Source organism: Triturus cristatus, chromosome 5_1 (assembly GCF_964204655.1).
Source record: "Triturus cristatus chromosome 5_1, aTriCri1.1, whole genome shotgun sequence".
In the NCBI taxonomy this organism is placed as follows: Eukaryota; Metazoa; Chordata; class Amphibia; order Caudata; family Salamandridae; genus Triturus; species Triturus cristatus.
This window is the reverse complement of record NC_140587.1, coordinates 127,462,749-127,480,347: the sequence shown is the minus strand read 5'-3', so window position 1 is coordinate 127,480,347 and position 17,599 is coordinate 127,462,749. Positions and strand designations below refer to the sequence as shown.

The 17,599-nt window shown below is 48.1% G+C and overlaps 1 protein-coding gene across 2 annotated transcripts in view; it reads left to right on the top strand.

Moving 5' to 3' along the window:
* Nucleotides 1–17,599, top strand: part of TONSL (tonsoku like, DNA repair protein) — a 375,765-nt gene that overhangs the window by 183,396 nt on the left and 174,770 nt on the right. For both annotated transcript variants that reach the window (XM_085604559.1, XM_085604558.1), the window contains exons 9-11: nucleotides 611–763; nucleotides 1,449–1,574; nucleotides 11,745–11,943. In XM_085604559.1, coding sequence (XP_085460685.1) covers nucleotides 611–763; nucleotides 1,449–1,574; nucleotides 11,745–11,943 — 478 coding nt within the window. The remainder of the gene's footprint in view (nucleotides 1–610; nucleotides 764–1,448; nucleotides 1,575–11,744; nucleotides 11,944–17,599) is intronic.

Sequence of the window (17,599 nt, the reverse complement as noted above, 5' to 3'; positions counted from 1 at the left end):
CATTTTCTTACTTTAGCCATTTGGTGCCTTCTGCTTGTCTCTAAATACACGTCTGAGGTGGGTGACAGTTGGGCTTGTTGTATTCGCAGTTCTTTGCATCATTGGGCGACACATAAGGGGACTGATTTTCACTGTAAAGGCTCGATTCTTTGGCACATGCTGTCGCCTGGTTGCAAAACAGAATCTAATCACTCTCTATTCACAAGCTCTAAGAAGATGTTTCTTCAACTGTATAGCTGCATTTATTGATGTGCTCAAGTGGCGTTAGGCTGTCCAAAACATCAACTAACAGTATAACCTAATGTTCAAAACCAGAAAAACATATAAACCTCATGCCACATAATTAAATGTCATCATGTATTCCTTGCTAGAAGAAACTAAGAAATGCCTGCAGCTTATGAGGCATAAAATATTGTTATGCGGAATGTTGCAAACTAAATAAAGCAACATTGATGTAGATGAATTTCAAAGTGTTTTTGTTATAAGAGATCCTTCTTGAAGGTCGGAGAAATTTGAAAAAAGCTCATGTTAATGTGTACATTGAAGTTAACTAAACTGATCTGTGCCCTCCTCCCTGTTTGAACACTTATAAGTCCTTCTGTCCTTGCAGCTGAAATGTGCCGAAGCTCTGAAGAAGCCAGAACGGGAGAGGGCTGTGATCCATGTCTCACTGGCCTTTACCTTTGGAGATTTGAAGGACTACAAGCAAGCATTGCATCACTGCCAAGCTGAACTGGAGCTTCGGCGAGGCAACCCCTTAGAGGTGACGGAGTTAAAAAATAAAAAAAGTCCTTGTGTCATCTTTACTAGTACATTTTGCATGTGTGTATCACAGAAATGCTCAGAAATCACCCTTCTGGTCACGTTTGTCAAGGGTTAAGGCTTAAGGCAGGCTTAAGGCACGCAAGCATGTATTATGACTTTTTTCAAACATAAATGTATTTTACACCAGGAAGAACTTTGTAGATCACACCAGATTGTTTTCCATGAGAGTTGTAGTATGTCAGAGCACACATTTAATAGCAATGAACTGTTAGGTGTTCTCTTGCTAGTGATGTTTTTCACTATGAAGCGTAGCGTTTGTAGGCACAAGGAATTTGGCATTGCTCGGGGTGGTGGTTGTGAGCTGGCGATGCTTTTCTGTGAACGTGCCGAAATCTGTAGGTACACCTAGGTGCCACTGTTTGTTGGGGTGAAATGGTATGTGCTTGGAAAGGCTGTCATTGTCCCTCAGCACATGCTGAACTGGCCCTAGCCACCATTCCAAGGATCCACAAGACCCCAGCTGGAAGAAGATCCTTCTCTTAACTGGCTGCGAAGACCTGGAACTCCCTGCCTCTGCACCTCAGACATTCACCATCGCTGCCGCAATTAAGGAAGAACCTCAAGACGTGACTCTTAATAAGAAACCTGATTGATTATTTCTTTATTTATTTCCTATGTGCTAGGAGTGCAAGACATGGTTGAGTATTGCGCTTGTGAAGGAGGATGCAGGGCAGGAATACGAGGAGTTGGAAAGCTGCTTCACCAACGCTCTGCGCTGCGCAGAACAGGCTGGGAAACCTAAACTGCAAGTAAGTGTGATGCAGAGGCAAGGTGCTAGCTTCGAGTGGATCACTTCAATGGAATGTGTGCACCTCACTCCTGTTTTGAGGAGGGTATCTGCTTTTAATTGAGATGATTAAAAGAAATGCTGCCAAAATGTTTTTAACTGTACAAAATAAAGGATTTCTTGTGCGCACACACACCCCACACACACCAACACACACTCACAACCCCCCACCCCCCACCACTCCCCATTCCCCATAAAGAGCTGGGACATACCATTGATGCATGTTATGTTATGTTATTGGTGATTTGTAATGCGCACAGCTACTCAGAAGAGTGTCCCGGCGCGACCCAGCAAAATAGAACAGTGAAAAAGAAGGAGAACAGGCTTAATGACATAGAAAAGTTGTAAGTTTTTTCCTGAACAGAGCGGGATTTTGAAGGCTACGGAGCTCCGGGGGGAGGGAGTTCCAGGACTTAGCCGCCAGATAAGACAATGAGCTGCCACCCTTTCTTTTCAGACGAATTTGGGGTACAGAAACCAGGCACGAGTTCGAGGAACGCAAGTGTCTGCCCGGAACATAGAATGAAAAAAGTTTCCTCAGGTACATAGGGCCGAATTCGTATAGTGCCGCATGGGCCGCCACTAAAGCCTTGAACAGGACCCTAGCTTTTAACGGCAACCAGTGCAAATTACGGAGATGTTGCCTCACGCTAGTGTGTTTGGGTAGGTCCAGCAACAACCACACAGCGGCATTCTGCACCACCTGCAATTTATCCATTAGGTAGCCAGGGAGACCTACATATAATGCATTGGCATAATCAAGACGAGAGGTGACCAAGGCCCTGATTACTGTTTCTTTGGTGGAAAGAGGCAACAGAGGCAGACATTTTTTGAGCATCTTCAAAATGCCAAAACAGGTACCTATCAATTTGCTGATTTGATTATTAAAACTACGTTTTTCGTCAAACCAGATCCCCAGGTTCTTCACAGGGAGACCCGAAGGGGATGGTCGTGGAGCATCAGCGGGCCAGCAGTCCTGAAGAAACAGAGAAGGGAAATCCCTAAAAAACAGTATCTCTGTTTTATCTTCATTACATTTCAGCTGAGCCGAAGTAAACCAGTTGAACACCGCAGACAGGCAGGATCTAACGTGGTCCGTACTGGACTTGTGCTTTTTTCTGGTGAACAAAAGCTGGGTATCATCAGCATCCCTGAAAAGGGCGGTTTCTTCTGCCCTGTAAACCCCTGAGTAAAACAATTCATTGAGCTTACTGCACGTCACTATATTTAACCCCCGGATAGGAAAGGTTTGAGGCTGGCGCGTCATCTTGACAAGATCTGAGCCTCCGGTCATGATATAGAATTCGTTTTTCTGTTGGGTGTTGTGTCACCTCCCCCACTGATTCAACATCACGTTTGACAGGTGGGTTTTGCAGATAGTCCGAAGGGGCTACTCCCTCCCCTTCGAGACTAACTCTCCATCCATGCCACCTCAATTCCATTGTATGTCGGAGGATCCCTGGCCCTTCTCCAACAAGAAGTTATGGCTCTTTTGGCCAAGGGAGCCTTTCGAGCGAGTTCCTGGCCCAGAAGTAGGTTGTGGTTGTTATTCCCATTACTTTCTGGTGCCCAAGAAGGACAAGGGCCTGCGTCCTATCTTGGATCTCTGGAACATCAACCGCTTTCTCCGGAAGGAGAAGTTGAAGAGGTTGACCCTGGCTCAGGTTCTGTCTGCTCTCGGCCCTGGAGACTGGATGGTAGCGTAGGACTTGCAGGATGCTTATTTTCACATCCCCATCCTGCCGGCCCATCGGCGTTACCTGCGGTTCACGGTAGGCCACAAGCACTTTCAGTTTACAGTGCTCCCCTTTGGCCTTACTTGCACCCCATCGGGTGTTCACGAATGTGATGGTGGTGGTCGCAGCTCATCTGCGCAGATAAGGGTTCCAGTCTTTCCCTATCTAGAAGACTGGCTGTTGAAGGCGGGCTCGCCCCAGGCTGTCGTCTCCCACCTCCAGACTATGGCGGACCTCCTGCATTTGCTGGAGTTTACTATCAACGTGCAGAAGTCACACCGGATTCCCTCTCAGAAGCTCCTTTTCATCGGAATGGTTCAGGGCACTGGGAAGTTTTGGGCTTATCCTCCCGAGCAGGGAGTTCTGCATTTTCGGACTATGATTCCGATCTTTCAGCCCCTATCCCGGGTTTCGGTCAGAATGACCCTGAGGCTAGTGGGCCTCATGGCCTCCTCCATCCTGCTGGTGGACTATGCCAGGTGGCATATATGGGCTCTGCAGTGGGACCTGAAGTGCACAGCGTCAGGGGAATCTTTCTGATTGCGTCCAGACCTCAGAGGGCACTGAACACCAATTGCAGTGGTGGCTAACGAACCGGGATTGGGTCAACGGCAGATCCCTCTTTCTTCCCCAACCTGAGTTCACAGTGATGACAGATGCAGCACTGCTGGGGTGGGACGGCCACATGGGAGAGGCAGAGATCAGAGGCCTCTGGTCTCCGGCGGAGTCCAGGCTCCATATCAACCTTCTGGACCTTTGGGCGATTCGTCTTGCATAAAGCATTCCTTCCCTCTGTCCGGGGAAGAGTGGTGCAGGTGTTCACGGACACCACCACTGCCATTTGGTACTGCAACAAACAGGGTGTGGTGGGGTCGTGGACCCTATGTCAAGAGGCTCTCCGCTTTGGACATGGCTTGAACCTGGGCACATCTGGCAGGTTCTCCGAAAGTCAGGGCGGACAAACTCAGCCGCAGGTGCATGATGGATCACGAATGGTGTCTTCACTCGGAGGTGGCGCAAGGTTTCTTTCAGCAGTGGGGAGAGCCTTGCTTAGATCTATTCGCCACCGAAGAGAACGCGCAATGTCAGCAGTTCTGCGCGTTGGAATTTTCAAGGCGGCACTTGCTAGGCGACACTTTTCGTCGCGAGTGGAGTTGTGGTCTTCTATACACTTTTCCGCTTATACCACTTCTGCCCAGAGTGCTGAAGAAGATCAAGCGCGACCAGGTCCAAGTCGTTCTTGTGGCCCCGGATTGGGCACGGAGAGTCTGGTATCCTGAGCTATTACACATTGCCATCGATCCTCCGATCAGACAGCCTCTTCGGGAGGATCTTCTGTCGCAGCAGCAGGTGATGGTCTTCCACCCGAACCTGTCCATCCTCCTCCTCCTTGCGTGGAGATTGAGCGGCAACAGTTGACCGCTTTCAACGTTCCTCCCGAAGTCTGTAATGTTATCTTGGCTGCCAGGCGTCCCTCCACTAAAACTGTGTACGCCTGTAGATGGAACAAATTTGTGGCATGGTGTGCAGCAAAGGCTGTGGATCCCTTTTCTGCCCCCCTTTCAGAATTTCTCCTCTTCATTCTTTCTATGGCCCTGCGGGCTATGCTTAGGGCACTCTGAGACTATCTTTCGGCCATTTCCGCCTTCCTTCGGCTGCCTGACCAGCCTTCTCTTTTCAAGTCCCCTATTGTGAATTGCTTCCTTAAGGGCATTACACATTTGTTTCCTCCAACTCCTTTCATGATTACCCAGTGGGACTTAAACCTGGCTCTTACATATTGAATGTGTGCTCCTTTCGCGCTGCTTCATAACTCTCCTCTCAGACTTTTAATCCTTAAAACTGCCTTTCTGGTTGCCCTCACCTATGCTCGCAGGGTGAGTGAGCCACAGGCCCTTTCTTCTAAGCTTCCTTTCCTGGCTGTTCATCCGGACAAGGTTGTCCTCCGCGCTAGGCCTTCTTTCCTTCCCAAAGTGGTTACCTCTTTCCATATAAGACAGACCATCACTTTGCCCACCTTTTTTCCGCCTCTGCATCCTTCTAAAGAGGAAGAGAGTCTCCACGTCTGGATCCAAAACGTGCGCTTTCGTTCTATCTGGATCGCACAAAAAATTCCGGGTGGATGACAAGCTCTTTATCTTTCCCAAAAATCTCAGCACGTTTAGGTCTGTGATTGGAAGTTAGCTCCACGCGCAGGGATTAGAAACATTACTCATCAGAGTTGTACAATCACCATAAATTAGTAGATAAGAAGTGGACCCAATCAACTCCTTTTTAACCTTTAAAAATGGTTCTCTTCCAGGGGATCCTCATCAATAGTCATAAGCACATGAATATTCCCACCCATGTGCGGGACCCCAGAAACATACAACATATATGTGGAAACGTATATGTAGCTCTATATATATATAAAATCACAATGCAGCCTTCCATCGCAATGCTGAACAATGTTGTAAGAAATTCCCCTGTATATAAATCCATTCCAATAAAAGCAGGGAGAAAATGTACATTTGAAAAACTGCTTTAATAAAACAGCAGAAATCACCATCTTACAAGGAAGAGTGAGAAAAACATTGTCAGCACCTAGGCTGCATTGCATAAAAACCTTACTGTAGAAAGCTGAAAAGCTAACCCACAGAAACACACAGATAAACTGGCACCGTGCCTTCAAGGCAGCCATGACCCCTAGATTCCCATCATGCCTCAGGGGTGACAGTTAAGTCAGTTGTTCATTCCGGCTCCTTCTGTCAGGACCCTGGTTACTTCAGCTCTAACTTTTTTCTGATTTCTGTCAGAACATAGTTCTCTTTTTTTGTCAAAAGCTTTTTACTTCGTCTTTTTATTATTGGAGTATATCTCTGTGATTTTTGAGAGAGTTGAGCATTATTTTTCAGTCAAAATGCCCTCTCTGTTTGACTCTTGCCCTGCCTGTGGGAAGAAGAAGGCTAAAACAGACTCCCATCCTGTCTGTATCCTCTGCCTTCCTTCTGATCATAATCCAAAGACCTGTCAGCATTGCCAGCTACTGTCCAAAAGAACTCTTAAGGACAGGGAGAGGATTCACCTCTATGGGCTGGCTGAGAAGAAGAAATCTCCTTCAAGAGGTAGGTCTCGAGGAAGAAGATGAAAGAGAGAGCCACTACTCCATCTAGAAGTAAGGTTCCAATCTGCTCTCCATCGGCGTCTGGCTCGGCGCTGCAAATTCCTTCATCGGCAATGAAAACGTCGACAAGAAGACCATCGACGTCGGGCTCGCCGTCGAGAGAACACCGGTCGTCGACGAGGACAACAGGTACGTTGGATCCTCCGCCGTTGTCAACCCGGTGACGATCAGCGTCGAGGAGTACATCTCCGTTGGTGCGGCTCACCCAACGTCGAGGCATGGTTCTCTGTTGTCACCGGTGAGGCGACGGTTGACGTCGAGACATGTCCCACCGTCGCAGGGTCACCAGCGATCGGCGTCGAAGCAGGCGTCTCCGTCAACCAGGCAATGGTCGACGTCGAGACAGGCCTCGTCACCAGAGGCAAGGCATTCATCACCTCCGTCGTAGTCCAAGCGACGTTCGACGTCTAAGGCCAGATCTTCGCCGACATCGAAGGAACATTCGTCGTCAAGGCCCAATGTGAAATGCACCAGACGTCGTTCAACTTCGAGATGGCGGTCTCTGTCGGCGACAAGCAGACGGTCTGCATCGAGTGAGGGATCGAACAGGCACCAGGAAGCGATGTCTAGAAGGATTTCTCCGTCCATCCATTCTTCGTTGAGGTCTCTTACATGCTCAACGTCGAAGGTGCATTCTGTATGTTCCAGCGGTTCGACGTCACATCATACAACGTCGAAGGTGAGATCGACGTCGAGGAGACTATCACGATCAAGGGACTCACCTGTGATGGTGACACAGAGCCGGTCGACGTCGAGGCATTCTCCATCAATGTCACATCGCTCATCAAGACGCCGATCTCGCTCCAGAAGTCACAGAGAGTCCTCTCATTCTATTCGGAGCTCTCCTCGGACAATTGCGACATCACGCAACTCTCCAGTTCACTCGCCTGAGCCTCCAAGGTCACCAGGAGGCTCTCCAAGGAGACTGCGATCTCCTTCAATTCATCTTTTGCCCAGATGGCTCCAACCTCTCCATAATTGGCAAACAGTACCAACGGGTCACGCCCAGGGACCTATGTACTATTCTAGTCCTCTGCACAGATCACCCTTACAACGTCTTGTGCAGGAAGTGGACAGGTCCCCCCACTACTCGGACCAGAGAACACAGATGTAGATCTCCTGAGCGCAGATCAACTCAGGGCCAGCGCAAGAGGCGGCGAACACCATCGTGGTCCTCCTCTTCGACACACTCATCCAAAAGGGACTACTCACCCACTCTCACGGATAGTCCTCCTTCTAGGGTGTCACCCATCGACGATGTGAACACTTTTCATGATGTTCTCTCCAGAGGAGCACAAAAGCTGGGAATCACCATGTCAGCTCCTCAGACCACCACATATATCATTTTCGAGACCCTCCATCAGTGGTCTGCGACTAGACCATTACTAGCCTTGGTCCCTGGTATCATTGAGCTAGTAATGGATGTTTTCCTTACTCCATCATCGGTGAAAGCAGCTCCTGCACGAATCTTAAAAAAATATAGACCTGCTGCCTCAGATTCTCTTTTCCTCAAATCGGAGTTGCCACCGGACTCTGTCATTGTGGCAGCGGCAAAGAAGACACACGCAGTTGCTTCTTCCTCCTCAACTCCTCCGGATAAGGAAAGTAGAGCACAAGACTTTTGGGGGAGGAAGGCTTGCGGCTCTGCAGCATCTTCTCTTCAAGTTTCTAACGCTGCGGCTCTGCTGAGCCGTTATGACAGGTCCTTATGGGATTCACTGGAGCGCTTCAAAGACAAACTCCCGAAGGAGGACAGCAGGATTTCTCTGAAATTCTCCAGGAGGGTGCGCTGGTGGCCAACCAAATAATCAGCACTGTGGCGGATGGGGTGTCTTTGTCGGCTCACTCTTATGCACATGGCATATGTGCACGAAGATCTTCCTGGTTGCGTTTGACTGCGTTGAAACCAGAGGCGCAACAACGCATCTTAAATCACCCATTTTCTGGCACCTCACTGTTCGGATCACATGCAGATGAGGAAATGACTAGAATGAAGGCTGAGCTGGACACCCTAAAGGCCGTAGGCCTTGAAAGGAAAAAGGAATTTAGACGAAGCTACAGGCCATACAATCGTAAAAATTACCAACAGAGGGTTCAAACCCCTCAATGGTTGCAAAATCAGAACAAGTCCCAGTTCCAGGGCCGTTGTTCCTCGAGAGGAAGAGGAGGACACCAACAGCAGTCCTCCTCCACAACAAAAACTCAAGGGAAGCAATGAGTCTCTGCTTCCTCTAGCACCGTTGCACACTCCAGTGGGAGGAAGTATCTCAAACTACAGACAAGAGTGGTGCAACATCACCAAAGACCAGTGGGTGCTGAATATACTGTAACAATGGTTACGCACTATGTTTTTGCGCGTCCCCAAGACCGGTTCCTCCGGTGAAATCCCTTCAGCTACATCTAGATCTCCTACATCAGGAAGTGTCGACCCTTCTCAGGAAACTGGCAATAGAAGAGGTCCCTCCTGCACAGAGAGGACAGGGGGGTCTACTCAAGATACTTCCTTGTTCAGAAAAAGGATCAACCGAACAAGTTCAGACCAATTCTAGACTGACGTTCTCTGAACAAGTTCATCAAGAAGGAAAAGTTTCGAATGTTGGCGCTCCATGAAATATTTCCACATCTGAGAAAAGGCGGTTGGATGTGTTCAGTGGATCTCCAAGATGCGTGTTTTCACATACCAATCACACTACAGCATCGCAAGTTCCTGCGGTTCATGGTGGGCACAAAACATTGCCAGTTCAAAGTCTTACCCTTCGGTCTAAAGTCTGCCCCGAGGGTTTTCACAAAATGCATTGGCAGTGGTAGCGGCAGCATTACATAGCCATGGTCTGTTCGGGTATCCATACCTGGACGACTGGCTGGTGAAGGGATCATCCCCCCACATGGTGCAGGAACACCTTCACATCTGCCTGGACCTCCTGCGACGCTTAGGCCTTCATGTCAACGTGGACAAATTGGTTCTTCAACCGACCCAATCACTCCACTATCTGGGCGCCACCCTAAACTCCGACCTCGGAAAAGTGTTTCCTTCGGAGGAGAGATTGTCATCAATGAGAGTCAAAAGCAACGTCATCCTCCAAACTCATCAGCCATCAGTAAGACAAGTGGCTTCTCTGCTGGGGTCGATGGCGTCTTGTATTTTTCTCATACCCAATGCCAGATTGAGGATGAGACCGTTACAACAAGATCTGGAAGACAAGTGGGACCAATCCTCGGGTCAGTGGACCGACCGGATTCTCCTCTCGCCATCAGCGAACATGTCCATTCTCTGGTGGTTGCAACCAAAGAATCTTCTGGTGTGAGTCCCATTCCATCAAACTCTGCCCACACAATCCCTGATCACGGATGCGTCCCTTCAGGGATGGGGGACCACATCTGGGTCATCTGCAAACTCAGGGCAGGTGGACCAGCAGGGGACGGACCCATCATATCAACATGCTGGAACTGCGGGCGGTTCATTTAGCCCTCAAGGCTTTTCAACCATCGATTCAGTCCGAATCGATCCTCATACAAACGGACAATACAACCACCATGTATTACTTGAACAAACAAGGTGGAACACGCTCTCGCCCTCTGTCTCTAGAATCCCAGGCGCTCTGGCACTGGCTGATAGCCAGAAACCTATCGATCACAGCAGTGCACCTACCGGGAGAGCAGACCGTGCGAGCAGACGCTCTCAGTCGCACTTCGACGAACAAGAAAACTGGGTGCTCAACGACGAGGTGGTGGCAGACATTTTTCATCAATGGGATCATCCTTTCATCAACCTCTTTGCGGACGATCAAAACAAAAAATGCCACGTCTTCGCATCCAGGTTTTACCGACCAGGAACGAGGGGGAATGCTCTTTTGATAGACTGGTCAGGGACATTTGCATACACCTTTCCACCCCTCCCTCTCATTCCGAAGGTTGTGGCCAAACTGATCCGATCCAGCATGACAATGATCCTCATAGCACCAGACTGGCCTCGCCAATGGTGGTATCCGGACCTGTTGCACCTTTGTGCGCCCGCATCAGAGACTCCAGTGCAGGCCGGACCTCCTGACCAAAATGGGAGGGAAGATCCTGCACCCCAGCCTTCCCTCGCTTAGCTTGACAGCATGGCTCCTGAAGTCCTGCAGTACGGACATTTGAACCTCCCTCAAGATTGCATGGACATTTTGCTAGAGTCAAAAAGACCATCCACGAGGACCTCATACTCCTTTAAATGGAAAAAGTTTTACTTGTGGTGTGTACGTAATGGGTGGAATCCAATTCACAGGCAAGAAGAGGTAATCTTGCCCTATCTGCTCTACTTGGCCAAATCTGGTTTGAAGTATACATCCATGTAAGTGCATTTGGCTGCCATCACGGCATATAGAAAATCGCCTAACCCGCCTTTGTTTTTTTCAACTTGAGGTGGTCAAGGATTTCCTACAGGGGTTGAAGAAGGTTTATCCTCCTGTCTGTCCTCCTTCTCCACCTTGGGAGTTGAATCTAGTCTTGTCCAAATTGATGGGTCCTCCCTTCGAACCCATTCATAAGGCCACATTACAACACTTTACATGGAAAGTAGCTTTTCTAGTGGCTATTACATCAGCAAGCAGTGTGAGTGAAATCCAAGCACTCTGTTCTAAGGAACCGTGTACGGCTTTCCATCATAATAGAGTGGTTATGCGAACTCACCCTTCCTTCCTGCCCAAAGTAGTGTCTGATTTCCATGTAAATCAGACAATTTCTCTTCCCTCTTTCTTTCCCAATCCTGCTACACCAGCAGAAAGGTCTCTTCATTCATTCATTCTTACACAATGTACCGATGGCTGAGATTTGCAATGCTGCAACTTGGAAATCGGTCCATACATTTACCAGGCATTTGTCTGGATTCTGACTCCAGAGCGGATACCCAAGTAGGCCAGGCCTCCTTGAGGAATCTGTTCCAATGTTAACTGGTTTTCGAGTCTTTATATGCTTTTCTGTTTACTATGTATCTTGATTGTACTATGGTTACTTGCCCGCAGGATGAGGGGATGGGCTTGCTATTCTATTCATGTGCTTATGACTTTGATGAGGATACCCCTGGAAGCGAACTAGGATTACAGGTAAGTAACTTATACTTGCTGTCCACAAGACAGTGGGCAGAGGAGCACTATGATTTAGGTGTGCTGTCGGCTGGGGGCCTGGATTACCGGGTGAAAGGAATCGGAGGTTCACTCTGTGAACATTGACACTCTTCTCCTGGTTCTGTCCACAGCGACGTGTGCTGAAGCAGCTCCACTCGCTGCAGCAGAAGGTGGGCTCTCCTAAGGCGCATCACACGCAAGATCGGCTGCGGGAGTTCTGCCTGCAGCAGGGCTGGAGCTCGGATGCCGAGAGCGGGGACAGCGGTGAGGAGGAGGAGCTGGAGAACAGTGAACCTGTGGCGGAGAGTGACCTAGAGCTGTCTGAGACAGGTGAGTTGGGCAGGAGAAAGCATGTGGCTACGCAGAAGTGAACTGTCTCTCTAATCACAGATCAAGTCTTGAATCCTTTTAATAGGATCTCAAATGAGTGTGGTTCATTTTTGAGGCCATATGTTTGGATCCTTGGGCAGCAGCCAGAGAAGTTGGGCAGTCCAGACTTACTCTAAGACAAGGTGACACCAGAACACGTAACATAGCGGACACATCAAATGTCAGTCACAGCTGTGTCTTACTTTAACAGTATCCACTGTTAACCAATGAGGAACTGTTTGGCTGTTTTAAGCAGTGTTTGGTGCTCTTCAGGTGCACTATACATCGTAATTGTGCTGCCGGTCCATGAAGCAGAGATGTCGGATAGTTGTATCGAATGTGCAGCCACTCTACCGTAAGTTCGGGCAGTTTTGCGTACAAGTTAGGACGCTTTGGTGGACTTCAAGCTCTTCTTCCTGAGAAAAACCCACCGGTATAGCAGAGTATGAAGTAGACAATACCTTACTCTCAAGTTAGTGGGAGCTGGGGTGAGCAGTTAGGCTTATCAGAGGGTAGTGTTAAGCATTTGTTGTACACACTCGGCAAGAATTGATGGCACAAACTCAAAGACTGAATACAGACCAATTGTTTGTACATAAAGAAGTTACTTTGTTATTTATCAAAGGCACACCAGGGACTCCCCTTCCAAACCTTGGCTTTCAACTGCGCTTAAAGACCAGAAGCAATTGTGCAAAAAATTGAAACGCAGTTTAAGACGGGCATATTTCCCGATGGCTAGGATGGCCCTCAGAAAGGCTCAAAAGGCCTACTATGGGTCAATTACACAAGCAAAAAGCCTTTACTATGCTGAACGCATTGCCCTCTCCGTGAACAACGCCTAGGACATTTTTAATATCAATCAAATCTTCCTAGCTCCTAGAGCAGAGGCTATTACTCATCCTGCATCGATTGCATGATGTGAAGAACTCTTGAGTATCTTCATTGATAAGGTCCAAACTCTCCAAGCTAATTTAAACACGAGAGATAGCCTCTCTGTAGGGAACACCCCACTGAACGGGTTGACTCCAGCTTTGCAACCGTCACCTACTCTGGCAGCTTTCACACCAATTGATAGGCTCATTGATGGTCCTCAAGTCTCTTAAATCGGGGTTTACTGACAGTCCATTGCCCGCTAGATTGTTGTCCTCGGTCGCAGAGATGGTCAACCCCGTGGTTAATAGACTAATCAACATGTCCCTCTCGGAAGCCACAGTGCCTATAGCTTGGAACCAGGCCAAAATTGTGCCACTGTTAAGGAAAAAGCCTACTCTGGATCCCTCTATACTTTCCAGCTATCGCCCTATTTCTCTCCTTCCTGCAGTGGCGAAAGTATGTGAAAAAGTGGTTAACAAACAATTGTCCAACTATGTTGAGCTTCACGGCCTGCTCCATCCGGCTCAGTTGGGCTTCAGAGCCACTTACAGCACAGAGTCGGCTCTTGTCAAAGTTGCTGAAGCCATTCGGGAAACTTAGGACTCGGGTGGCCCTGATTCTGTTGAACCTCTCAGCGGCATTCGACACTGTGCCACATTCCTTGCTTCTGGACTGTCTCCTGGAAATTAGTATTTCGGGGTATGCCTGGAGATGGTTGAAGTCTTTTCTGGAAGGCAGATCGCAACAAGTCTGACCTCCTCCCCCAGACTGTGACCACGGGAGTGCCTCGGGGGTCTTCACAGAGCCCTCTTCTTTTTAATATACATGTCACTCCCCTGATAAAGAGGGCTGAGGAGCTTGGAGCCAAGATCATCGCTTATGCAGATGACACCCAGCTCCTCTTCACATGGAAGAACAAATTATTCCTCTACCTCTCTATCTAAAACCTGTCTGACGGCCATCTTCCAATGGCTCTCCTCAGCACAGTTAAAGTGCAACAAGGAGAAAACTGAGATCCTTCTTTTAGGAAGCTTGCCCTCTCCGTTCCGTAAATCCCTCTGGCCTAACGAATATCCCATGCCAATCTCTTGAGGGCCAACCCACCCAAAAACCTAGGGATATGATTCAACAAGAAATTGAACTTCTCTACTCAGATCAAGAAGCTTACAGGTCAGTGCTTCGGTACACTAAAATCCCTTAGAAAGTTTCTACTTTTCCTCCCTTGGTCAGCAAGGGAAACGATTAACCGCGCTCTGATATCATCATGCATTACTTATGCTAATGCCCTGTACGTGGGCTTGCCGGGCTATCTCTTGACTGCAGGTTGTCCAGAATGCTGCTGCCAGGACTCTTCTTAATATCCCTATAAAGACCAGCATGAGGCAACACTTAAGCAATCTCCACTGGCTACCTATGACAGAAAGAGTCAAATTTAAATCCCTTGTCCTAGCTCACTCAGCTCTGTACGGACACGGTCCTGCCTATTTGAGGAAACACTTCAGGTTTTATGTTTCTCCCAGACAGTTGGGTTCGGAGACGCAGCTTCTTGCCCACGTCCCGCGATTTCGCCTTAAGAGAGTTGGAGGGAGCTCTCTTGCTTTTAGGGCGGCTTCAGCCTGGAATTTCCTTCCCTTGGACCTCCCCAGCATTCAGGACCCCAAGCTCTTCAGGAAGATACTCAAGACGATTCTCTTTATATAGTAGCCCTTTCCTCCTCTCCCCCACCAGGTTTGCGCCGGGACACACTTTGAGTAGCTGTGCGCATTACAAATTTCATAAACATAAGCATTTTGTTTACTAGAACCAAGAGTCAGTGCAGGTAAGTTATACTTTTCAAGAATACAATGTGGTTTTGTAAATGGAGTAAATACCTTGCAGTTTTAAGAAAGCTTTCTGTAAATGTCAATCAGTTACAGTTTCTAGAGTTTTGCAATGTTTCAATCAATGTAATCCTATAGAGGAAAACAAGGTTAGTGACTTACAGGTTAGTACTAGGTTTTATAGTTCATTCTTGGGCTAGTACCACTTACACAGGTCAGGTGTCTGGTAGACAAGGAGAGTGCACAGGGGCGGCCAGATACAGAGGTCAAAGAAGAGGTTGAGTCCAATGTAGTGCTCTGAAGAGTGCCGGTCACAGGTAGGTACCTGCGGGGTCTGGGTCAGGGACCAGGGATCAAAGGTAAGCACAAAAAGGGCCAGAAGTAGGCACCAAAAGTGCACCTCCAGCGGCACTCGGGCGGCAGGGTGCAAAGTAGGCATCGGGCTCCCAATATAAACCAATGAAGGACGTTGGTCAGGAAGAAATGCTGCAGGTTTGGACCAGGAGACTGGACGAAGGTGACCAACAGTTAGACAGCTAAGTTGGATAGCTGTGGAATACCAGTGCACTGACAGCTGGGTTTGCCAAAGTCGGGCGGAGGATGCAGGGGTGCCTTTTGGCGTTGTGTTTTCTTAGCTAGGTCCAGTCGCAGTCTGGGTACCCTTCAAACAGATGTTGCAGGCGTCGAGAAGTAGTCACCCACCGCTGCAGACACGGTCAGGATCTCCGGGGAGCTTCGACATCCGGTTGTTACCACTTTCACTTCATTCAGCCTACACACAGAGATCCCCTAGTGACGGCTTACCTGCCCGTTCACTATCGTGTGCCACCAAGGGTTCGACGGATTGGTCTTCCCTCATTACGCTACATGTTATCCACCACCACAGGCTTTCTCTCTACTGTATGTTGACCCGATCTGACCGGATTGGCTTTTTTTCCGGTCCAACGATTGTTTTGCGCTCCCATTCTTTTCAGACCTGAAGAGTCACGAGTGAATACCCGATTGACGAAACCTGTGTCGGCTGGTCTTTTCTTTTGATGCTTTGCCTTCTGATGAAGGTCAAAAATACACCTGAACCATAAGAAACGCCTTGTGTCCTTGGTTTTTGGCATCTTGTTCATATCTCCATTTATGCCTGAACGAATACTACACTTATCATAGACTTTGTTGATACTCCTACTACGTGTGCACAAGATTTGTTGTTTCAATCTCCGGGGAGACGTCTCAGGGTCAGTGGTTCACTCGAACTCGCGCCGTGGGCATCGGGTGCAGAGTGGTGCAGTGTCACAGATCCTACTGGATTCGGAGAGTGGTGTTGGTTTCTTTGCTTGGCAAACCCGGGGTTGTGAGAAAGTGGCTCTGTATATACTGTTCCCTAATAGGTACAGGGTGTACAGAGTCCACAGTCCCCCAGAGGCTGATAGAGGTCAAAGTTAGGTATGACCTTACTCTCAAAAGTGGTAGCTTGGTCGAGCAGTAAGGCAGTACCAGAGGACAGTGTAAAGCATTTATTGTACACACTCAGTCAGCAAATGGTTTCACACACTCAATAACTGAACTCTAGGCCAATGGTTTATATATATAAAATATATGCTTGTTTTATTTTTAGAACCACAAAGGGGGTAAAAATATACTTTCTCAGAATGAGAGGTTGAATATAAATACTTTTGTCTTAAGCAATAAATTTGTATAAACAGTCACAGTTGGTTGCAATAAACAATCCTATTTCCTAAACATAACAATGCATTGAGCTCAATGGTAAATTCAGGTTATTTGTAATAAATTACTTTTGGAATTCCAGGTCTGGCTCCTAGAACCAGCCTGGGGTCAGTATTCAGAATCAAGTGATGAAAGTCGACTTAATAACTGTAATGATTTTTAAATAATATTTAGCTATTTCAAAAGTTAGCACTTAGAAAATATTTCAAAGAAAACATTCAATGGATCTCTATGGCAAGAAATTCAAATTGCAGGTAGAGTACTTTATCGTTACTTTAGTAATCCAGGACTGGGTACCTAGACCCAGGACTGGGGTCCTTATCAAAAGCAGGTAAGTAATTTCGTTTGCAGAAATGGTACGATTTTAAAAGAATATTTCAAATTTGCAAAAATAGACACTTAGAAGAAATTTCACAGAAAAGCAGACAATGGTTTCCTATGGGAGAAAAATGAGTTAGAGGTAAGTATAGTTGTGAACACTTTTCAGGGTTAGGGCTGGGCACCAAGATCCAGCACTGGGAGCTCACCTAGGAGCAGGTGAGTAAATTCGTTTTTGTCACTTGGCTGATTTTTGGTGAATTTTTGCAGTTTTGAAAAGTTCACACTTAGAAGATTTTTGAAGAAAAAGCCAGTCAATGTTACCCTATGAGGAAAATGAAGTTAGCGGTTTAAGGGTAAGTACTCGACTGGCAGAGTTGAAATTCCGGGCATGGACTCAGGGGTCCCCCAGTGTTAGGTAGGTACAGTTGGTTCACCCTCAGCGGTTTCAGGACGGCCGGGTGCAGAGAGAGTTAGGCCCAATGTTATCCTATGAGGGATAGGGGGGCATTGTTTGGTGGCTGCTGTCTGGCAAGCCACGCGGCTGTGGGAGCTGGGCTCCTGGTCACTTACTCAGGGCAAGTGGGGAAGTAGGCTAGTGTAGAGAGGGCACTGCCAGGGCCACTCGGGCGGCTGGGTGCAGGGTGCTTTTGAGCCTTCGGGCGCTCAATGGAAATCAATGGGAATGTTCCGGTTTGGAAAAAGGCTGCAGGCTCGGGGACGAGGATGTTTCAGGTGCCACCACCACTTCGAGAGGTAAGTTGGGTAGTTGTAGGTTAGGTGGGTACCCCGGGATTGGGCACAGGGGGCCGCAGGGCGCCGGGTGCAGGGGTGCCTTTTGACGTCGGGAATCTTACCCTCTGGTTGATCGCGGTTGGGGTGGCACT